The following is a 21,887-nucleotide window of genomic DNA, read 5'->3' on the forward strand; positions in this document are numbered from 1 at the left end:
ATCTAAGAAATATTTCGGAGGAGGCAATGGCAACGCACTCCAGTACTCTTGCCTGGAGAATCCCATGGATGGAGGAGCCTGGTAGGCTGCGGTCCATGAGGTCACTAAGAGTCGGACACGACTGAGTGACTTCACTTTCACTTTTCACTTTCATGCATTGGAGAAGGAAATGGCAACCCACTCCAGTATTCTTGGCTGGAGAATCCCAGGGACAGAGGAGCCTGTTGGGCTGCCATCTATGGTGTCGCACAGAGTCGGACAAGACTGATGTGACTTAGCAGCAGCAGCAGCAAGAAATATTTAACTCAAGTTCATAAAGATTTTCTCTAATTTTTTGTTTCAGAATTTTATAGGTTTACTTTCTACATTAGGTCTACAGTATATTTCAAGTTAATTTTTGTGCCTATATGAGGAAAGGTCAAAATTCATTTTTTAAAACATGAATTGTTGCAAAACAGTCTTTCCTCCACTGAATTATCTTGGCATCTGTATTAGTTTCCCTATGGCTGTTATAATAAATTACCACAAATCTGGTGGCTTAAAATAACAGAAATTTATTCTCTCACAATTTTGGAGGCCAGAAGGCTGAAACTACAGTGTCTATCAGTTCAGTTCAGTTCAGTCGCTCAGTCGTGTCCGACTCTTTGCGACCCCATGAATCGCAGCACGCCAGGCCTCCCTGTCCATCACCATCTCCCGGAGTTCACTCAGACTCACATCCATCGAGTCAGTGATGCCATCCAGCCATCTCATCCTCTGTCGTCCCCTTCTCCTTCTGCCCCCAATCCCTCCCAGCATCAGAGTCTTTTCCAATGAGTCAGCTCTTCGGATGAGGTGGCCAAAGTACTGAAGTTTCAGCTTTAGCATCATTCCTTCCAAAGAAATCCCAGGGTTGATCTCCTTCAGAATGGACTGGTTGGATCTCCTTGCAGTCCAAGGGACTCTCAAGAGTCTTCTCCAAGACCACAGTTCAAAAAGCATCAATTCTTCGGCGCTCAGCCTTCTTTACAGTCCAACTCTCACATCCATACGTGACTACTGGAAAAACCATAGCCTTGACTAGACGGACTTTAGTTGGCAAAGTAATGTCTCTGCTTTTGAATATACTATCTAGGTTGGTCATAACTTTTCTTCCAAGGAGTAAACGTCTTTTAATTTCACGGCTGCAGTCACCATCTGCAGTGACTTTGGAGCCCCCTCCAAAAAAAGTCTGACACTGTTTCCACTGTTTCCCCATCTATTTCCCATGAAGTGATGGGACCAGATGCCATGATCTTTGTTTTCTGAATGTTGAGCTTTAAGCCAACTTTTTCACTCTCCTCTTTCACTTTCATCATGAGGCTTTTTAGTTCCTCTTCACTTTCTGCCATAAGGGCGGTGTCATCTGCATATCTGAGGTGATTGATATCTCTCCCGGCAATCTTGATTCCAGCTTGTGTTTCTTCCAGTCCAGCATTTCTCATGATGTACTCTGCATAGAAGTTAAATAAGCAGGGTGACAATATACAGCCTTGACGTACTCCTTTTCCTATTTGGAACCAGTCTGTTGTTCCATGTCCAGTTCCAACTGTTGCTTCCTGACCTGCATACAGATTTCTCAAGAGGCAGATCAGTGGTCTGGTATTCCCATCTCTTAAAGAATTTTCCAGTTTATTGTGATCCACACAGTCAAAGGCTTTGGCATAGTCAATAAAGCAGAAATAGACGTTTTCCTGGAACTCTCTTGCTTTTTCCATGATCCAGCGGATGTTGGCAATTTGATCTCTGGTTCCTCTGCCTTTTCTAAAACTAGCTTGAACATCAGGAAGTTCACAGTTCACGTATTGCTGAAGCCTGGTGGCTTGGAGAGTTTTGAGCATTACTTTACTAGCGTGTGAGATGAGTGCAATTGTGCGGTAGTAAGACAATAGTTTGTAACATATTGAATAACATCCATATTTTAGTGCACATTGCATAATTCAACTATAAATGTTAGATAGGGAAATTTCCTATAGGTGCATGAACAAATTATGCCCAACTTAATAGCTTAAAACAACACTCATTTATTACTTTACAGTTTTAGAAGTCAGATATACAAAATGGGCCTCAGTGGGCTATAATTGTTTGTATGGTTTTATTTCTTCTGGAAGCTCTTGGCGAGAATCTCCTTCCTTGCCTTTTCAGCATCTGGAGGCCACCCACATTCCTTGGCTCATGAGCCACTTCTCTCTTCAAAGCCAGCAATGAAAAGTCTTCCTCAAGTTGCCATCTCTCTGATTATGACTTTTCAACCTCACTGTTCTCCATTTGGGGATATTTGTGATTACAGTGGGCTCACTCAAATAAGGGCGTCCCTGGTGGCTCAGCTGGTAAAGAATCTGCTTGCAGTGCAGGTCTGGGTTCGATTCCTGGGTTGAGATCCCCTGGGGAAGGGAAAGCCTACCCACTCCAGTATTCTGGCCTGGAGAATTCCATTTACTGTATAGTCCATGAGGTTGCAAAGAGTTGGACAGACGGAGCGACTTTAACTTTCACCCAAATAATCCAGGTTCATCTTTGTATTTTAAGCTCAACTGATTAACTAACTACCTCAATTCCAACTGGAACCTTAATACCATGTTTTCATGTAAGTTATCATATTCACAGATTGGGAAGTAGTCATCTTTGTGAGGATGAAATTACAGTGCCTATCGCATCCATTCATAAGGAACTTAGTTAACAATTCATAGGGAAATTAGGATGTCATCATTCTCTCTATAAATATTGTGAAGTAGTTCAAGGGCAGTTATTATATTCTTTTACTAAAGGTAAAGTAACTGCACATCATTTTCAAGGTCAGGAAACATGTTCAACAGGAAAAAAATATGATCTCTAAGTTATAAAATATTTTAAGAGTAGGCTGCACTGTCAAGTATTTTGGACCATTTCTAGTCTTGAAGTATGTATTTCTCTACTTATTAGATTATTAAGTACAAATCTTATCCTTGTTTAGTAATTACAGTATCACATTTTTTTGCATATTTTACCAGTTAAGATTGATGACATCTTAAAGAATCACTCAGCACAGTGGCTGTGCATAATAAATACTAACTAAATAATTAAACATCTTATTATTCCTCATAGTCTTTTAGATAGGGTGGCAAAAAGTGAATGAGATAAAGAGTGTCCTTTCTAGTATCATGGCATAGGTGGAAGAACTGGGACCTCCAAACTTGTGCATTCATCACAGTGAGTTAGTTATAGTTCCACAGAGAAACTAGTTTTTTGAAGCAATGCTTTCTAATAACATTAAACCCCCAAATATAATTGATTCAGCTCCTCCTTAATTCATTCAATATTTGATAGTATTAGAAGAAATGGAAATGTGCCAGAGAGGTTAAGTTATAGTCTACTTTGAATTAAATCTTCTGGAGTATTGAAAATAAAGTCTTTTATGAAGGATTGGGAAAGCTGATTTGTTCTTGCCTAGAATAATGATTTTATATATAGATGTCTGCTGTTCTCCTTATAGTCTTGAAATCTGTAGAAGCCACAACTCAAAATGACTCATCAAATGCCATGGTGACAGCGAACAGAAATATTTTGAAAGATATTACCTGAGGGGTTTTGCTCTGAGCCCAATTATAAGCAGACAGGCTTGGTCTGTGTGTTCCCAATGTATTATATGAATTGATGGCAGCACAGGGGCGTAAAATACCAGCTAATTTGGTAGTACAGAGTCTACTAATTATAAAACAGTAAGTACTAAAGAAATACTTGTATGAAGGTAAAGTTATCTCAATTATCTGAAAATTCATGATGTATTTTGTGTGGATTAAGATAATTTTAATGCCATGATTTTATAGTTTTATTAAACATTGAACATATTCCTATAGCACTTGATTCAGTCAATTAAATACATTTAAGGAATACAAATTCATGTTAAACAAATAGAGAATTTAAGCATATTTGAAAATCAATGCATTTCTTCATTACTATTTTTGAAAAGTGTATCTACATTCATTAGTGTGAATAATCAGGACCAATTGTTCATGTGGATAATTTTACTTATTCCAAGCTACTGTATATTCGCAAAAACCTTTCACCTCTTTGTAACGGGACTGGATTCCTTTTTCAGATGTCTCAATCCAAGAGCAGTTTAAATAATGGGACGGAGTTTTCTAGTCGGGGAGACGGCTGCCTGCGTAGCTCATTTTTAAGTTCCAAGTCATTTCTCAAACTTGGGCCAACTACCCATATTTATTCTGTTTTCTCCTTATCTAAATTCTGGGGACCCTTTATTCTTTTTCCTTCCAGTCCTGCTATTACTCTGTAGTTACCTTGGGATTCCTCTCTCTTAACTAATGGTGAAATGAGACTAGATGCTTCTATCTTTTCCCTAACTCAGGGATCTTATAGGTACAAAGACCCCAAAATTTCCAGAGTTCCTCCAGGCTACAGTCTTCCTTACCACTTGCTGAATTTTCTCCTTGTCTAGGTCAAGCTGATTGATTGGATTTATAATGAAAGCTTAAAGGTAAGACTGTTGTTAGTATCTGTTTGCTAAGTTGTGTCCCACTCTTGCGACCCTGTGGACTGTAGCCTTGCTCCTCTGTCCATGGGATTTCCCAGGCAATAATACTGGAGTGGGTTGTCATTTCCTTCTCCAGGGGATCTTCCCAACACAGGGATAGAACCGGCGTTTCTTACGACTAACTTGCATCCCCTGGCAGATTCTTTACCACTAGTACCACCTGGGAAGCCCGGGTGTAAGATAGGGCCCCTTTAAAAAAGTGAATTCTTCAGGGAGATCATTTGTATCTTTGGATGAACCATTATACCAGTGCTTGCCCTTTGATTTCATGGGATGGACACACAGAAAATACTGGTATCTTTTTGGCATATATGCATGTATTCTCAGTGGCGTCCAAGTTTGCAACCCCTGGGACAACAGGCCACCAGGCTCCTCTGTCCATGGAATTTTGCAGGTAAAAGTACTGGAGTGGAATTTTGCAGGTAAGAATACTGGAGTGGGTAGCCATTTCCTACTCCAGGAGATCTTCTTAACCCAGGGATTGAACCCATGCCTCTGGTGTCTCTTGCATTGGCAGGCAGATTCTTTTCCACTGCACCACCTGGGAAGCCCTTGGTATCAGAGAAAACTGTGCTTATCCATGTCTAGAGGTAGTGAGTGCCCTAGGCCCTGCCCTGCTACTTTGAAGGAATAAACAACTTGAGCAGAGCTGTTACCTCTTCCCTTACCTACTGTTGGGAAGCTGTAATTTAGACAAAAGAACTACCTGTCTCTGGTTACTACCTTGGCACTCTCCCCCCTGCCCGGCTATAGGAATTCAGTGTTGCTACTGGTTCACGTCCTTCTTTTACAGTTTCCATGCTATCTCCCTAGCAGATGGAAGTGGAGCAGTAAGAGTTTCATTTCTCCTACTGAGATATTCTCAACTACTAAAGCACATTTGTGTAAACATCAACACACCACCATGGAAGCCAGGCTTTTGGACAAGACTTAGCTTCTGTTCTGAAATCAATAGGTTTTCCAAATTGATGTGTTTGCATTATGTCCAAGTTTACTTGTCAATGCTAAGGGTAGTGAAAGACAATTCCTGTAAGAAACTACTATTTGCAGAAGTACAAATCATCTTACTTTTATTCTGAGGATGTCTTGAGTCTCTTTATCCTGTAGGTCTCAGGTTAAATATAACCAAGGGGACTTCCCATCACAACCACCTGAGTGCCTCTGTCAGTCTCCCAGTTTGCTTGCCTTCCTATTTACTTGTTTCTGGTCTCTGAACCCTATCAGAGTTTAAGTTCCTTGAGAACAGGTACTGGGTCCATTTTGTTCACAGCTGTATCCCAGGTGCCTACAATAAAGGCTAGCACATAAAAAGAACCCAAATTTGCTGAATGAATGAAACTCATGACCTTTTTGTGAAGAGCATTTACTTGAGACATATTTTCAAATAAGGAAATTTTCTTTTTTTTTTCCGGTTTATTTTATATATAAACCAAGGGATTGATTTCTGAGCCTCATTAATGTTGGGTGACATTTTTATATAAACTTTTCCTTCTTGTTACATGAAAGTTTAACTTTACTGTGTATTAACAAACCCTGCACCAACATATTACGGACCTTTGCCCATGTCCCTTCCACAATTTGGAAACTTTTGGCTTTTTCCCTCACACTGATTAGCTTGGGCCTCATGTACAAGCAAGCCACTAAATACATAATTGCAAAAGAAAAGCGCGAGGGTGCCCTATTTCAAAACCTAATTCCAAAGATGCAAGTCAGATGAAACTGACCCACATTTCCCTCAAGGGTTTATCCTAAGAGGCGAACTCTGGCCGCTGCAGCCAAGCTGGCCGACTGCCCATGAAGTACAGGACATAGCCTTCGTTTCCCGATTTTGGGTCGCGCTTACTTTCTAATTGTTCGGCAGGGCTGTGTGCGCGCACGAGACCGTGGACTCGGAGGTGCGCACTTCGGGGCGTAGCCGAGCCATTCAAACCAGCGAATCGGCGCTTCCCTAGTCCGGCCACCCCTGCCCGGTCTCAGCAGATGCTCCACGGGTGCGCACGAAACTCCCCGTTCCTGACCTTCCTCCTCCCCTCTCCGGATACCCGCACAGCTCGGGGCGGCCACTTCTACCCAGGAGGGGCTGAAGATGAAGTTGGCAAAACTGCTCGAGCTCTAGAGCGGAGAGCCGAAACGCCGCCGAGGGACACCCGGGCGCGCGGAGAGGGAGGCAAGTGGCCCCGCGCGAAGGGGGCGGGCCGGCTCGAGCGCTCGCATTTCCTGTGACAGGGGCTGCCCTAGCCGCTCCCTCTCCCGCGGGCGGCGGGACCATTTCCTGAATCGCTGAAGCGGAGGGAGGGCTGGGGCGCGGCCCTACCACGAGCGCAGAGGGCCGGGGGTGGCGGGGAAGGACAGGCGGAGGAACCGGAGGGCGACCGAGAACAGGGACGTTCTGCGGGGACCGCGGCTCCCAGGTACTGCGCAGAAACCGGACTAATTCGGGCCAGAGCTCCTCCCGCAGGCGGGGCAGGCCGGCTGCCCGTCGGGCGCCGGAGCATCCCCCCTCCCCGCGAGCCCGACGTGGTTCGGCCCGAGAGGCCGGCGTCTCTCCCCCAGTTTGCCGTTCACCCGGAGCGCTCGGGACTTACCCGTAGTGGTGACGGCGGCAACATGTCCGTGGCGTTCGCGGCCCCGAGGCAGCGCGGCAAGGGGGAGATCACTCCCGCCGCGATTCAGAAGGTGAAGCCGCGCGGCGTCGGGGATGCCAGGCCCGGACCGCGTTGAGGAGGAACCCGGGGGTTGGGCTCGGGCCGGGCTTGTCGGCCGCGCCGGGGGCGGAGGCGGGCCTGCTGGGCTGGCGGGCGGGTGTGGGAACCTGAGCCGCGGGGCTGCGCCCGAGTGGGTGGCGGAGGGGGCGAACTGCTCCCCTCGCGGAGTCTTGCGCGCCCCCTCGGGCTCCTTCCTACGGGCACAAAAGCCCTAGTAACCGCCGCCCGATTTCTCTGGGGATGGGGCGGCGTTCGCACGGCGGGGCGCGTGCGCCCGGCGGCGGCGGCCGCGCGGGGCAGGGCTGTTTTCCGAGGCCCGCGCCCCCCGCGATCCGCGCGTCGCTCCGGAGTTACTTTGGCGTCGCCCCGCCCCGCGCGGTGCGGCGGCCGCTCCGGGTCGACCCCACCGCGGTCCCCGGGGTGGGCCTAGGAGAAGTAGGAGCGCTGCTTGCTCTCGGTGCTCGGCTGCAAACTCCAGCCGAGTTGGGGAGCTCTCAGCAGAACTTGGGGAATGCTGCGGGAAACCTCGGCCGAGGCTCCGAGGCGGACGAGGGAGCACCCTCTAGACTTCGGGGTTCTCTCGGAGGCGCTTCTCCCCTCCGGATCCACCCCCGACCGATTTACAGCTGCAGCGCCAAGCGTAGGCGCCGAGGCTGCGGTGGTGAGCATGGTCCCTGCCTGCCTTCAGGGAGCTTAGGGTCGAGTGATGGATACAGTCTGAGCCTCGTGATCAGTTTCAGAAGACGTGATACACACGCGGGGAGCTGCGCTGTGGCCGCGGTTACTTGCTAGTTGGGGACACAAAGGTTTCTTTATTGTTTTCTGCCCCTTGTTGCCTTTGAGCACTGCAGCATTCTGAATTTTAGTGAACCAGAGTTTGTAAAGTTATTTGCTAAATTTTGCAGTTTACCCTAAATAGTTTGGTTTTGTTTTATGCACCGGAATAAAGATCAAAACGGAAAAAAAGTCAACTTTCAGGACTTGTCAAGACACCATCGTATGCCTAGTAGTTTATGTTAATAGGCTTCTGTTGACTCTCAGGCTCTTTACAGTGTGGCGTTTGACATTTGCCCAACTGTTGCTTTATTTATGAAGAGACACGCTTGGCATTGCCTGAAAATGCAGTGCTTTTTGTATAGCGTGCTGGGAGAAGTCTGCGACCTGGCAAACAGCTACGAGTACACGTACACAAAACGTGTTTCTGGAAGGCTTCACTTTTTGGACTGTAGAAAAGTTCTGAGTTTGTATTTCCTATGAAGAATTTTTCTTACCTACATCTTAAGATAATTTATCGTGGGTGACTAACTAAAGAGATGCTGATCAGTTAAAGTGTTCATCCTCAGCTCAGGAGAGAAAAAGGATCCCACATTAAGTGCCTGATTGTATAGCGTGAGGGAATGACGTTAGATACAAGACAAACCCAGACGTTCTAATGGTGAAGATTGTTAAACCGTGGAATCTACTGAGAAGATAGGTTGTGAAATCATTAGATTGGAGATTGTATTAAAACACATTCTAAAGACAATTTTTTTGGCATCTGATGAGTAGATATAAGAAGAAAACTGCAATTTTTTTTTTGAAGGGCATGTTAATGTTTTTTTTTTCCACCAAGTAAAGACATTCATATGCAGAAAAGAAGTCACACTTTTAAATGGATCTTCATGTTTAATTAAAAGAATTACATTAACTAAATTAATGAGAAAGAGTGGTTATGGTATTAAAGCTTTGAAATCCTGGAAGGGTGGGGGCGGTTTGAGGAGGAACATCTACTCCTGTCCCTTGATAAATCTGAGCCTTTGACATCTTGAGTGGTTTGCTCAGGATAGCTTGACAGTAAAACTGGCCTTTTAATTGCTACATCAGTGCTTTTTCCTCAGCACCACTCTGCTTAGATGCATTATTTAATCCTTAAAGCCAGTTTTGCTTTGAATTGTTTTCATAGTATGATAAATATATGCTTGTTTTTAAACTTTTGGGACAATTATAAGGTTGGCTCATAGGGTCTGTGGTTAATATAGTACTTACCGAGAAATTATTGGAATTATTGCATATTTGGAAAGTCACAAAACCATGCTGCATAAAACTGCTGGGAAAGATTGAGGGCAGCAGGAGAAGGAGGCGACAGAGGAAGAGATGGTTGGATGGTATCATGGACTCATGGGCACAAGTTTGAGCAAGCTCTGGGAGAGGGTGAAGGACAGGGAAGTTTGGTGTGCTGCAGTCCATGGGGTCTCAAAGAGTCAGACATGACTTAGTGACTGAACATCAACATAAAACTTGGAAGCTAGCCAGCTATCTCCTTAAGCCTCCTGTGCTGAAGTTTTCATCAGTTTACTTCATTCTGGATTAGGACAGATTAGCTTCTACTGCAGGGGGCACAGGTTCAATCCCTGATTGGGAACTAAGATCCCACAAGCTGGGTGGCAGTGGTTAAAAAAAAGAAATTGTTGATTAAACATAACATCCCAAAGATATAAAATAAGATCTTTTATGCAGAGCTATATTGTAGGTATAAAAAAGAACTGTGGAGTCAGTTCCTGTATAGATAAACTTTTATAGAAATCTTAATTTTTTATTTTACTTGATGCATGAGACTTACAATAAACTTTTTTTACTTTTATTTCAGATGCTGGATGAAAATAACCATCTTATTCAGTGTATAATGGACTATCAGAATAAAGGAAAGACCTCAGAGTGTTCTCAGTAAGATTGATATGAAAGTTTTTTGGTATTTCTTTTTCTATGTTGGTTAGTTTTTTTAACTTTCCTTTCTTTTTAAGAATAGCTTTATTGAGATATAACTCACATACCATATAATTCACCTGTTTTAAAGTGTACAATTCAGTGGTTTTAAGTATATTCATAAAGTTTTACTGTTAATGCTTTGATCAATTTTAGAACATTTTCAACAGTCCGGAAAGAAACCCTATCATTAGCAGTCACTCCCCATTCTCACCTCCTAATGACACACCCCCTGATAACCACTAATTTGCTTTCTGTCTGTGTAGGTTTGCTCATTGTGGACACTTCATACAAATGAATTCATTCAGTACGTGACCTTTTTTGACTGCTTTCTTTTAGCATCGTGTTGTCAGGATTCATCCATGTTGAAGCTTATATCAGTATTTCCTTCCTTTTTATTGCTAAATAATCTTCCATGGCTCTACCACATTTTATTTATCTATCAGTGATGAACATTTGGATTGTTTCCAGTTCTTGACTATGATGAGTGATGCTGTGGACATTTGTGTGCAATTTTTTGTGTGACTTTTCTTGATTTTTGTAAAAGAAAAATTTGTTACTTGGGCTGGAGGATGTATCAGTTTTTTCCTTACACTTCTTATCCTGTGTTATAAATGACTTCAGATTTCTATAGTCTGACTTTTGGAGCAGTTAGATCTTCACATTCATAGTTACATGCATATTTTGTTGACTCTTAAACAGGATAGGTTTAAACTACACAAGTGTACTCCCGTGGATTTTTTTTTTTCCAGTGTAGATGTACTGCCGTGCTATATGACCTGTGGTTGGTTGAATACAGCGATGCGAGACCATGAGAGACTGAGGGCAAGCTGTAGGGTTATACTTGGATTTTTAACTGCAGGTGGCTCAGTGTCTTCATCCCTTTTGTACAAAGGTCAACTGTATGCGGTTGAGAATATAAAGTTTATATCTAATAAATAGAGAATTGATTATCACTCATAAGAACTAAACTGCTTGGGAGGTGGGAGGGGGGTTCATGTTTGGGAATGCATGTAAGAATTAAAGATTTTAAAATTTAAAAAATAAAAAACTAAAAAAAATAAAAAAAAATAAAAAAAAAAAAAAAAAAAATAAAGTAATGATGTGTTTGAAATAAACAGTACCCTATATCTAGTAGGATCTGATAGAGTGGAACAAATTGAATATTTTATCAAAAAACTGTTCTAAAAACAGTGCTGTCAGCAGAAATATATTGCAAGCCGCATAAGTCATTCTACATTTGCTTTTGTGTGTGTGTTAGTCAGTCAGTTGTGTCTGACTCTTTGCGACCTCATGGAATGTACCCCACAGGCTCCTCTGTTCTAAGGATTCTCCAGGCAAAAATACGGGAGTAGATAGCTATTCCCTTCTCCAGGGGATCTTCCTGACCCAGGAATTAACCTGGGTCTCTTGCATTGCAGGCAGATTCTTTACCATCTCAGCCACCAGTAGGCACATTATACAAGTAAAAAGAAACTGGTGAAATTAATTTTAATAATATCTTACTTAACTCATTTTTTCTAAAATATCACTTCAATATATAACCAGTATAAAAATACTAATCAGTTAATTTATGTTCTTTTGTTTCATGCCAAGTCTTTGAAATCTACTGTGCATCTGATTCTACTAACATCATTTTGTACTAGCCTCAAGTTCAGTGTGTCTAGTGGCTACCGTATTGGACAACTCAGTTCTGAGTACTTTTCTCCCACTCTTGTTTTGGTATTCATCTATTTCCTGGTGATCTCACTGGTCTGCTCTCAGGAAGGTGTTTTTCAGCAATCCTGGATCTGTGTGGCTTTCATGCTGTGCTGATTAGCCCTTTTCCTAATTTTGATCCCTTCTTCATGACTTCTCCATGACTCTTTCCCCTTTGCTTAAAATTATTTTTGAATTAAAATCATAAAGCATAAAAGTTTGTAGAGATGAAACTTTGTAAAAATTTTATTTATTTTAATTGGAAGGTAGTTACAGTATTATGATGTTTTTTGCCAAACATCAATGTGAATCAGCCATAGGCATACACTTCTTAGTTCTCACTCTTTTATCTCTATTCTCCATAGAGGTAACTAGTTAGAGTGTTTTAGTTCTGTCTTTCCAAACATTTTTCTGTGCATTTACAAATATGTGCTCATACTTATATAGACACATTCAGACATTTTGTTTTTAATAGGTTAGAGTTTTATAAAAGGAATGGCTGGGTCAAAAACTGTGCTGAGTCTCCAAATTACTTGATTGTATTGTATTGGTTTGCCTTCCTCCAACTAGGTTTCAGAGACCTAGTTTTCAACCATGTCTGCCAGCAGTGGATAGTGGCCATCTTAAAAAATTTTTTTCATAGATTGTTGAAGAACGGTATCTCTTCCTAAAAGTTTTAAAAATAATTTCGATTTTACAAAAAACGTTTCAAAGATAGTAGAAGAAATTCCTGTGTGTCCTTCCCTGAAATTCCTCAAATGATAATGTATTAGTCACCTTGCTATGTCATTCATTTCTTCCCTACATAGTTTTTCTGAAACATTTGAGAAGTTACAGGCATGATTCTCTCTCACTTTTATAGTATCTGTGTGTATTTCATAACATATTTCATGAAAACAGGCACAACTTCTTAAAAGTCTAATTGTTCAAATCAAGATTCAACACTGTTGTCTAGTTTCCAACTTTTTAGAAATTTTACCAGTTTTCCCATTAGTGTATTTGCTCAGGTCCACAGATTGGTACAGGATCAGATGATATGTTTGGGTTGGTCTCAGAGTACTGTCATCTGGACCTGTCCTTCAGTTTATCTGTTCTCTCATGATGTTTACATTGTTGAAGAGTACAGGCCGGTTGTGTGGTATGTCCCTCACTGTGGAGTTTGACTGCTGTTGCTCTTTGAGGAGATCCGTGTTTACATACTTCCGCTTTCTCAGTGCATCCGCGGTAGCTGTGTGACCCTGGTTTGTCCCAGGATTCATGATAACTTTGGCCACTTTGTTAAGGTACTGTCATGTCTGCCAAGATTTTCACTATAAAGTTACTATTTTTCCTTTATAATTCCTACCTGTGTTTTGGGGAGATACCTTGAGACACATGTAACACTGTTTCTTAGCCTATTTCTACACGTTCATTGTAACATCTACCAGTGATTCTTGGGGGCTTCCCTGGTGACTGGTAAAGAACCCACCTGCCAATGCAGGAGATGCGGGTTCAGTCTCTGGGCTGGGAAGATATCCTGGAGAAGGAAATGGCAACCCACTTCAGTATTGTCTGGGAAATCCCTGCCAGCTCCTCAGTCCATGCGGTCGCAAAAGAGTCGAACACGACTTAGTGACTAAACAGCAATAGACTTAGTGACTAAACACCCGTAACAGCAACAGTTCTTAACTCAAAACAGTTACTGCTGTGTTGGTTGCCAAAAGGTGACAGAGTCTATCTTTCCTTCTATGTTGTAAGGAAGAAATTTCCAAAGCCCCACTCCCATTTGTTCATTGATTGATTTATATCTGAATGGACTTAAGGATTTTTATTGTATCCTCTGGATTATAATTTGTTAGTCTATATGTTTTCTTTTTCAAATTGTCCCAAATGCTGGCCACTGGCAGCCCTTCAAGCAGGCTTCTTGATACAGCTCTTATTATTTTTTGAGCATTTACAGAATTTTATTGCGTGACAGAATGTTCCAGGCTTATCTTGTACTTTTTTTTCTGCCCCAGTCTGGAATCATCCATTTCTCCAGGCCCTTGTTCTTTTTTTGGAAAATAATATTCAGAAATTAAGATCTGAATTCTAGGGTATCTTATTTCCTAATCATTTGTGCATTTTGCATTTTATGTCACCACTGCCATTTCTTTTACGTATATTTTCTTTGATGAATCTTGCCTGTTTATATGTGAAAAATGCTTCTAAGAAATACCAGTGAAGCTACTTCCTTAGCTTAACTGTGGCTGATCATCAGTTGTCAGGAGGTCACTACCTCAAGTCGGCTGTGGAATAGTAACGGCTGTGAGGCCCTGATGAGAATAATCGTTTTCACTTGTGGCTTTTTCTTTTCACTACCTTCATCCAGCACCTCTGCCGGTCCACATTCCCCACCCTCCCCCAAGCCCCTGGTAACCACGAACCTAATCTCTTTTCCGTGAGTTTGTTTTCGAAGTATAACTGACCTATAACACTATGTTAGTTCCTGATGCACAGCATAGTGATTTGATCCTTCTGTACGTTACAAACTGATCACCACACCTGTGACTTTAAAATGCCAGGCAGAGCCGACGGCATAGGGTTGGTTCAGTTTCCTATAGGCCTTGGCAGTAAGTGACGGGGATGAGACGTGTTCAGATCTAGAACCCTCTTTTCCACCCTGTTGGCAAAAGTTCATCCTGTCTTATTCTTTATATTCTCAGCATTTTCGTGTATGTCGTCATTTTCCTCTTTCTCTGCCTATTGGGGTAGACCTCAATTGCTCACATAGATATATCTGCTATAAATGAGGCCTAAATGGATTTAGGTAGAATCTTAAATTCTGCCCTTTCTCTTGTATTGAATTTCATTCTTAGAGTTTTCCAGGTACTCTTTATTTCTCAAGTTGTCAGAATTGGTTTGGGAGTGAAGAGAAAAAAAATCTCTCCTCTCAATGTTAATAAATGTTCTTGTTTCTCACAGGAGGAGAAGCGAAAGGAAATAGATACGTCAATGACAACCATTTGGGAATTGACAATTCAATTTTAATTAAACAGTTCCTTAAGATGTGATAACTGCCTCAAGCAGTTATTTGTAAATAAAAAATAACTTTATTTTTATGAACACAGTATATACATTGTAGAAAATTAGGAAACACGGATATATGAAATTTAGAGAATGAGCACCATATTCTCATCACCTAAAGATTTTTTGCTGATTACATCAACTCCACGGATGGTAGCCTGCTAGGCTCTTCTGCCCATGGAATTTTCCAGGCTGGAATACTGGAGTGAGTTTCCTTTCCTTCTTCAAGGGATCTTCCTGATCCAGGGATCAAACCTGTATCTACTGTGTCTCCTCTTTGGCAAGAGGATCCTTTACCACTAGAGCCACCTGGGAAGCTCTGTGTGTGTATGTTACTCTTTCCTTATCTACATACATACATTCATACACACAGTCATATAAGTCAGTGCATCACTGTTGAGCTTGTACACCCAGCTCCTCTTCGCTTTAAATTCTGACAACGTATATGTAAGAATATATTATTGCTCTCTCGTGGTGTTTGGTTTGAGCATTTTCTAAATGATTCCATATATTTGCTTAAATCAGCCCTTTTTTTTTTCAGGGAGATTGCATCTATTTCAGAATGTGTTATAAACAATTCTCAAATGGAAAATTTGTGTTCATCATAATATAAATGAATTTTGTTTAAAATCTTTGGTTATGAAGATAACTTTTATTCTGTACATTGTATTCCTATTAACCTATAAATATATCTTCATAGCTTCTAGGTAAAGATTTCTTTTTCAAAATGAAATCTCATGATTTTTAATTCATTTTATAATTATATCAATAAATTCAATAGTGGTTATTTAACTTTTTTCAAGGTAATTGATGTAGTGGCTTTTAGTGGAATCTTTGGGAAGTGAACTGCCTCTCATTTAATAGGTTAATAATTAAGCATATTTGGAAATACCTGCGAGTATTTATTAGGCAGTTACCATCATCAAATGGGGCTTCCCTGGTAGTTCAGGGGTTAAAGCATCTGCCTGCAATGCGGGAGACCGGGGTTCGATCCCTGGGTTGGGAAGATCCCCTGGAGAAGGAAATGGCAACCCTCTCCAGTATTCTTGCCTGGAGAATCCCATGGATGGAGGAGCCTGGTGGGCTACAGTCCACGGGGTCGCAAAGAGTCGGACATGACTGAGCGACTTCACTCACTTCACATCATCAAATATAAGATGTTGAATATGTTTTATATCTGCCCTTTGTTTATGTACTGTTTTCTTATATAAAATATACTGCTTTAGAAATTATAAGCATATACATTAAAAACTGCTTCAGTGATAAATTAGTAGTATTTATAGAATAAAAAAAGTTTCTCAGAAGAATATTTGTAGAAGAATTGAGAATAAGCTTATTTGGTGAGTGCTGTAAGAAAAATGCAGTTTTACCAGAAAGAAAACTTAATGAAGTTACTTACAAAAGACCCATTAAAATTTTTCATTTTTACCTATCCCTTTATATTAGATAAGAAGATTTGGCTGTTGGGATGGTTGTAGCAATTTGATTGTGTTCTGTGGATTTGATTAACATTGTTATCAGCATTCATTTCCTCCTTATGATGGTTGTACTGTAGTTGTGTAAGGGAATATCCTTGTTTTTGGGAAACTGACAATGTAGTATTAGGAGTGATGAGTATTATGTCGGTAACTGACTCTCAGATGGCTTTGGAAAAAAGTGTGTAGTTGCATGCATGTGTATGTTGATTTGTGTGTTTAGAGGTAGTATGAGACAAATGCAAAATGCTGACAGTTGGGGAGTGTGGGAGAAAGATATTTGGGAGTTCTTCGTATTCTTGAATTTGGGATTATTTCAAGATTAAAAATTAAGATTTGAAAGTTAGGGAAATGTTTTAAAATATTTGCTAAAAGATGCTGTATTTGAAGATATTTAGAACTACAAGCACTTGATAGATCCACTCTCACTGCCAGTAGTTTATAAATGGGTCCTCAGGAGCATGGCAGATTAAATATTTTAATACTGATTTGCTGAGTACCAGTAACCATGACTACAGTTTTTCTTAAAGGGTCATAAGTAAGCCGTAGTTCTTAGTAACATTGGCATTTTTATTTTTGATAGAGTAGTCAGCAAATCTCATATCTGAGTACGTGTATTAGAGCTTTACCAGTACTCAGAAAAAGAGGAAAACTTGAAGGAGTAGCTTGGAGTGCATTATATGTTCTAGTTAAAAATGGCTGGTTGGTTTTTTAAAAATGGCAAGATTGTGGAACCCTGCACCTTAAATTCCACTTAAGATCCCTATGGAATAATGAAGTAGTTCCAGCTGGTGGTGCCTGTCAGTGCTGTTTGAAGAATTTCAGTGGTATAATTATGAATTATGAATAACTGCAAAATATTATTTCTTGGTCCTTCTTTGTATAAGGGTCATTGTAACAATATCACATGTGATTGAGCACCGTAGCGTATAATATATGTGATGAGGAACGTAAAGAACTTGTAGACTTGTTTTTAAACAACAATAAAAAAATAGTAACAAGGAAACCTTGGGAAGTGTTAGGTATGTCTTACCTCCGTAGTAGTGATATTTTCACAGGTGTTCATGTATGTCCAAACATCAAATGGTACATATTAAATATGTGAAGTTCTTTATAAATATCAGTTATAACTCAATAAATCTAAAAAAACCCAAACAAACTACAAAAGCATAATCTTGTTAGTTAAAAAACTTCAAGTTCAGTGAGAAATAAGTTTGTTCCCCACTAAATAAAAAAGTAATGAAACCAGTTTTTCTAACAGGAAGAAGAGTTCACTAGTTTTTCTAACAGCAAAGAATTTGCTAGGATTCCTTTTATGGTGTCTGTTTTAGAAAATTACTGCATTTGGGAACTGCATTAGAAGGCTTTATTTAGCAGAATAAAGGTGTTTTTTTACTTATTTCATAATTTTAATTTATTTACTGTTTATTAGTAAATGAAATTCTAAAAGAATAATGGTCTGATGCAGATTTTAAGTTTGTATTTTGTGTGTTTACCAACCCTAGTAATTGAATCACTGCTAATTTCAGTCTGGTTTCATTGGAATTAATTTTTAAAATTATGAAGAGAGGCTTAGCAAAAATTATTCATAAGTAAATAAAATAACAATAAACGTGTTTAACCACTTCATGCCAATAACGAGAGTTTGCTTTATTTTTTAAAGTTAATTCGTAATGGTGTTGGTGTCCTGTTCTTTACTCCATCTCAGTGCTTTAGCTTGTAACTTTTTTTTTGTAATTCAGTTCAGTTGCTCAGTCATGTCCGACTCTTTGTGACCCCATGAACCACAGCATGCCAGGCCTCCCTGTCCATCACCAGCTCCTGGAGTTTACCCAAACTCATGTCCGTTGAGTCGGTGATGCCATCCAGCCATCTCATCGTTTGTTGTCCCCTTCTTCTCCCGCCTTCAGTCTTTCCCAGCATCAAGGTCTTTTCAGATGAGTCAGCTCTTCGCATCAGGTGGCCAAAGTATTGGAGTTTCAGCTTCAACATCAGTCCTTCCAAATGAATATTCAGGACGGATCTCCTTCAGAATGGACTGGTTGGATCACCTTGCAGTCCAAGGGACTCTCAGGAGTCTTCTCCAACACCACATTTCAAAAGCATCAATTCTTCAGCGCTCAGCTTGCTTTGTAGTCCAGCTCTCTACTACTGGAAAAACCATAGCCTTGATGAGACACACCTTTGTTAGCAAAGTAATGTCTCTGCTTTTTAATTGGAGACACCTATTTATTGTCCTCTCGGAGAAGGCGATGGCACCCCACTCCAGTACTCTTGCCTGAAGAATCCAATGGACAGAGGAGCCTGGTGGGCTGCAGTCCATGGAGTCGCGAAGAGTCAGACACAACTGAGCGACTTCACTTCCACTTTTCACTTTCCTGCATTGGAGAAGGAAATGGCAACCCACTCCAGTGTTCTTGCCTGGAGAATCCCAGGGCCGGTGGAGCCTGGTGGGCTGCTGTCTGTGGGGTCGCACAGAGTCGGACACGACTGAAGTGACTTAGCAGCAGTAGCGTTTATTGTCCTCTATATGCTAAGTCCTGATAGTTGGGCAGCACAGCTACAGCAGGCCTAAATTATTGGTCACTGCTGTGGGAATGAGGATAAAAAAATGCGTGGTTTCCACCTCCTTTCTGACATTTTAACGGAGTGTGTTGACTGTACTTGACTTTGAGGTTTTTGGCAACATAAAAATGGCAGAGGAAAGGAAATAAGCACATCAGTTTTGTTGACTCCTTCATCCTAGATCTCTTTGTAAATGGATTGGGTTAACCGAAAAGTTCGTTTGGATTTTCCCCTAAGGTGTTATATATAATATGAAAAACCCGAACGAACTTTTTGGCCAACCCAGTAGTTTGTATGGAGCCCTTACCTGTCTTAGTATTCCATTTTCTATGCTGTACAATCTTATACAAGGTATTAACCTTTCTAAACCTCAATTTCCTCATCTGTAAAATGGAGAAAATAAGAACCTTTACCTCCTAGTGTTGGTTTGATACTTAAAGCATGTTTAAGTATCTAGCACATGGTGAGAGCCTGTGTTTATTTTTGTCTTTGAATGTACTTATTTGCAGTTATTTTGCAGAACTAGGAAAAAATTGAAGTGCTGCTGATGTTCATGTAACAGAAATCTCTTACTAAAAACTTGAGAAATAGAATGCTGTTTGTGTGTAAGCAGATAGGAAGAAAATGATGTTTTAATATTGACATTTGTTTTGTTTTAATAGGTATCAACAGATGCTGCATACCAACTTGGTCTACCTTGCTACAATAGCAGATTCTAATCAGAACATGCAGTCTCTCTTACCAGCAGTAAGTACCTTTAAAATAGTGGGAAGTGTAGATAATTTGTGTAGAGTTCTATACAGAAGGACCGATTTTTGTTGAGTGATTCTGAAATTTGTTTAGGAAATCCTGCCGTCCTCTGAGAACATGAAGATATTCGTTTACATGATCTATCAGCTTTAATCTTTTGCCTTCATATTTAATTTGAATTAATTCAGCTAGAATTGATTCGCTGCCCAAGGAAGTTACAGCTATCCATCTATTCATTCACCCATCCACCTACCTATTTATTCATTTATTTTGATGTATAATCACACAAATTATTTAGGAACAGATCTATAATATTTTAAAGCAGATCCCTATCCATCATGTATGTAATTTAATATGCATCTCTAGCAGATAAGGACTGATATCCCACGTAACAAACTTAGCCAGAATCTCTTAATGTCTTAACAATAATCAGGATGTTTTCAGTTTTCCCCAGTTATATAAAAATAATTTGAATGTTTTGCCGGTTGTTTGCCACAGAATCCAAACAAGGCCCACTCTTTGCTTTGGTTGATCTGTGTCTTAGATCTTTTTTAACCTGTATCAGTTTTTTTCATTCTCCATTTACTTATTGAAGAAAGAGGGTCACTTATTTTGTAGAATTTCTCGCATTCTGGATTTGGCTGTTTGTAGCCTCATGATCCTTTAACATGTTCCTCCATCTCATTTCTGTTTCCTCTAAGTTGATAATTTATAGATGGAGAGGCTCGGCTATAATTAGATTCAGTTTTATGTTGACTGTTTCATGGATTGCACCGTGTGAGTGTTGCTGTTGTATCTTGTCAGGAGGAACACATTTTATTGTCCCATTTTTAGTGATGTTAAGATTGATCAGTGCTCACAGTTGATACCAGTTTCATCAGTCCATTATAAAGTTCCTCATCTACCTTTCAGTTAATGGGTTTATCAGTCATTGGTGCTCGTTGGTTGGGTCCGTTGTTTCCTAGGATCTAAGAATGATAAATTTCTCATTTTACAGTTCCTCCTGCATTGTACTTGTTCTAAAAAGGAAAATTTCAGCAAACATTTGGTTATCTTGAAATAGAGTTCCTATGGGAAAGTCGTGATAAAGTCTTGATTCTCTTCTTTATCAATTTTTTAATCAATTTAATCAGTTTTCAGAATAACAAGTTGGTCTGTGGCAACTTGAAAGGATGACCAAGGATTTTGTCTTTGTTTTTATTATTATCTGAACTTCACATTTCTATATTTTTAATGTGTTTAAATCCATTGAGACACTGTGACGCTCAAGTTTTCTCACCTTTGGTCGGTGGGAATCCCTTCCTTTGGCTTCTGTGTCCTGCTGACACGGTTCCAGTATTCTTGTAGAGCTTATTTGCTTTAGAATTTGTGAGAGAGATCAGACTGACTATATTTCTGCCCCAGAACTATTCTGCCCCAGCTGTTTTTTCAGCTAGCCTTTTTTCCTGTGGGAGTTGATATTTAGAGACCACAATGTGGATGTTTGGGGCATTTGTTATTACTGAGTTTGGTTGTTCTTCAGTCACTGAGTTGTGCTTGACTCTTTGCGACCCCCCTGCAGCCCATCAGGCTTTCTTGTCCTTCAGTATGTTGGAGTTTTCTCAGACTCACGTCCATTGAGTTGGTGGTGCCATCCAATCATCTCATCTTCTGTTGCCCCCTTCTCCTACCCTCAGTCTTTCCCAGCATCAGGGTCTTTTCCAATGAGTTGGCTCTTTGCATCAGGTGGCCACAGTATTGGAGCTTCAGCATCAGTCCTTCTAATGAATGGAGCATTTTCAGTGAACAGAGATAGTAAACATTTTTTTTTTTAATAAAGGAAATATTAGTGATATTTTTCACCTCAGGAAAGGGTTTTTTTTTTAAACGTAGCTTTAATTTTGTATATTAGTGTCTCTTCTTTTTCTAAAAATCTTGATATCTTAGCAACTTTATAGTCACTTGTTTACTTTGTATGACTATATATGTAACATAATTTCAATATAGCAATATCAAGGTTGCCACTAACAATAATAGGCTTGTCCTTAAGCTATATCTCACTAAGGGTATATAATGAATATATTTTGTTTTGAATCTGAAATAATGAGATTTTTTTTTTTTACCATAATCTTGATTACCAGCTAGTATGAGGAACAGGTTTGATTTCGTTTGTTTCCAGGTAGATAATTCTCTTGCAGCATTATCTGTTGGGAAAACAAAGCAAAATATCTTTTCTCTACTTCTGTCATGACATGTATATCATATATCAGATGCCCGTATACCTGGGGGTCTGTTCTGTTCCATTGGCTGGTTTTAATGATTTCCTCTGTCCTGTCACACTTGTCATAGTCAAGACTTGTAATAAGTCTTGATGTA

At 40.3% G+C, this 21,887-nt stretch overlaps 2 protein-coding genes across 15 annotated transcripts in view; one reads left to right on the forward strand and one right to left on the reverse strand.

Annotated features, from left to right (window-relative positions):
• The window catches only part of PSMA8 (proteasome 20S subunit alpha 8), a 40,869-nt gene extending 33,230 nt beyond the window's left edge, over positions 1-7,639 (reverse strand). Inside the window, exon 1 of the mRNA XM_042239528.2 lies at positions 7,138-7,639. Within this exon, the coding sequence (XP_042095462.1) occupies positions 7,138-7,161 (24 nt within the window). The 5' untranslated portion in view covers positions 7,162-7,639. The remainder of the gene's footprint in view (positions 1-7,137) is intronic.
• SS18 (SS18 subunit of BAF chromatin remodeling complex) overlaps positions 1-21,887 on the forward strand; it is a 143,935-nt gene that overhangs the window by 64,793 nt on the left and 57,255 nt on the right. For 5 of the 14 annotated variants that reach the window (XM_060405387.1, XM_060405388.1, XM_060405393.1 and 2 more), the window contains 4 exons: positions 4,457-4,495; positions 6,414-6,719; positions 9,884-9,960; positions 19,445-19,529. In XM_060405387.1, the coding sequence (XP_060261370.1) occupies positions 9,884-9,960; positions 19,445-19,529 (162 nt within the window). In that variant the 5' untranslated portion in view covers positions 4,457-4,495; positions 6,414-6,719. Of the gene's footprint in view, positions 1-4,456; positions 4,496-6,413; positions 6,720-6,826; positions 6,964-7,119; positions 7,229-9,883; positions 9,961-10,265; positions 10,307-10,751; positions 10,862-19,444; positions 19,530-21,887 lie in introns of those variants that run through there. The other 9 variants (XM_015103616.4, XM_015103617.4, XM_042239526.2 and 6 more) reach the window with 6 other exon arrangements.

This window comes from Ovis aries, chromosome 23, assembly GCF_016772045.2.
Source record: "Ovis aries strain OAR_USU_Benz2616 breed Rambouillet chromosome 23, ARS-UI_Ramb_v3.0, whole genome shotgun sequence".
Lineage (NCBI taxonomy): Eukaryota > Metazoa > Chordata > Mammalia > Artiodactyla > Bovidae > Ovis > Ovis aries.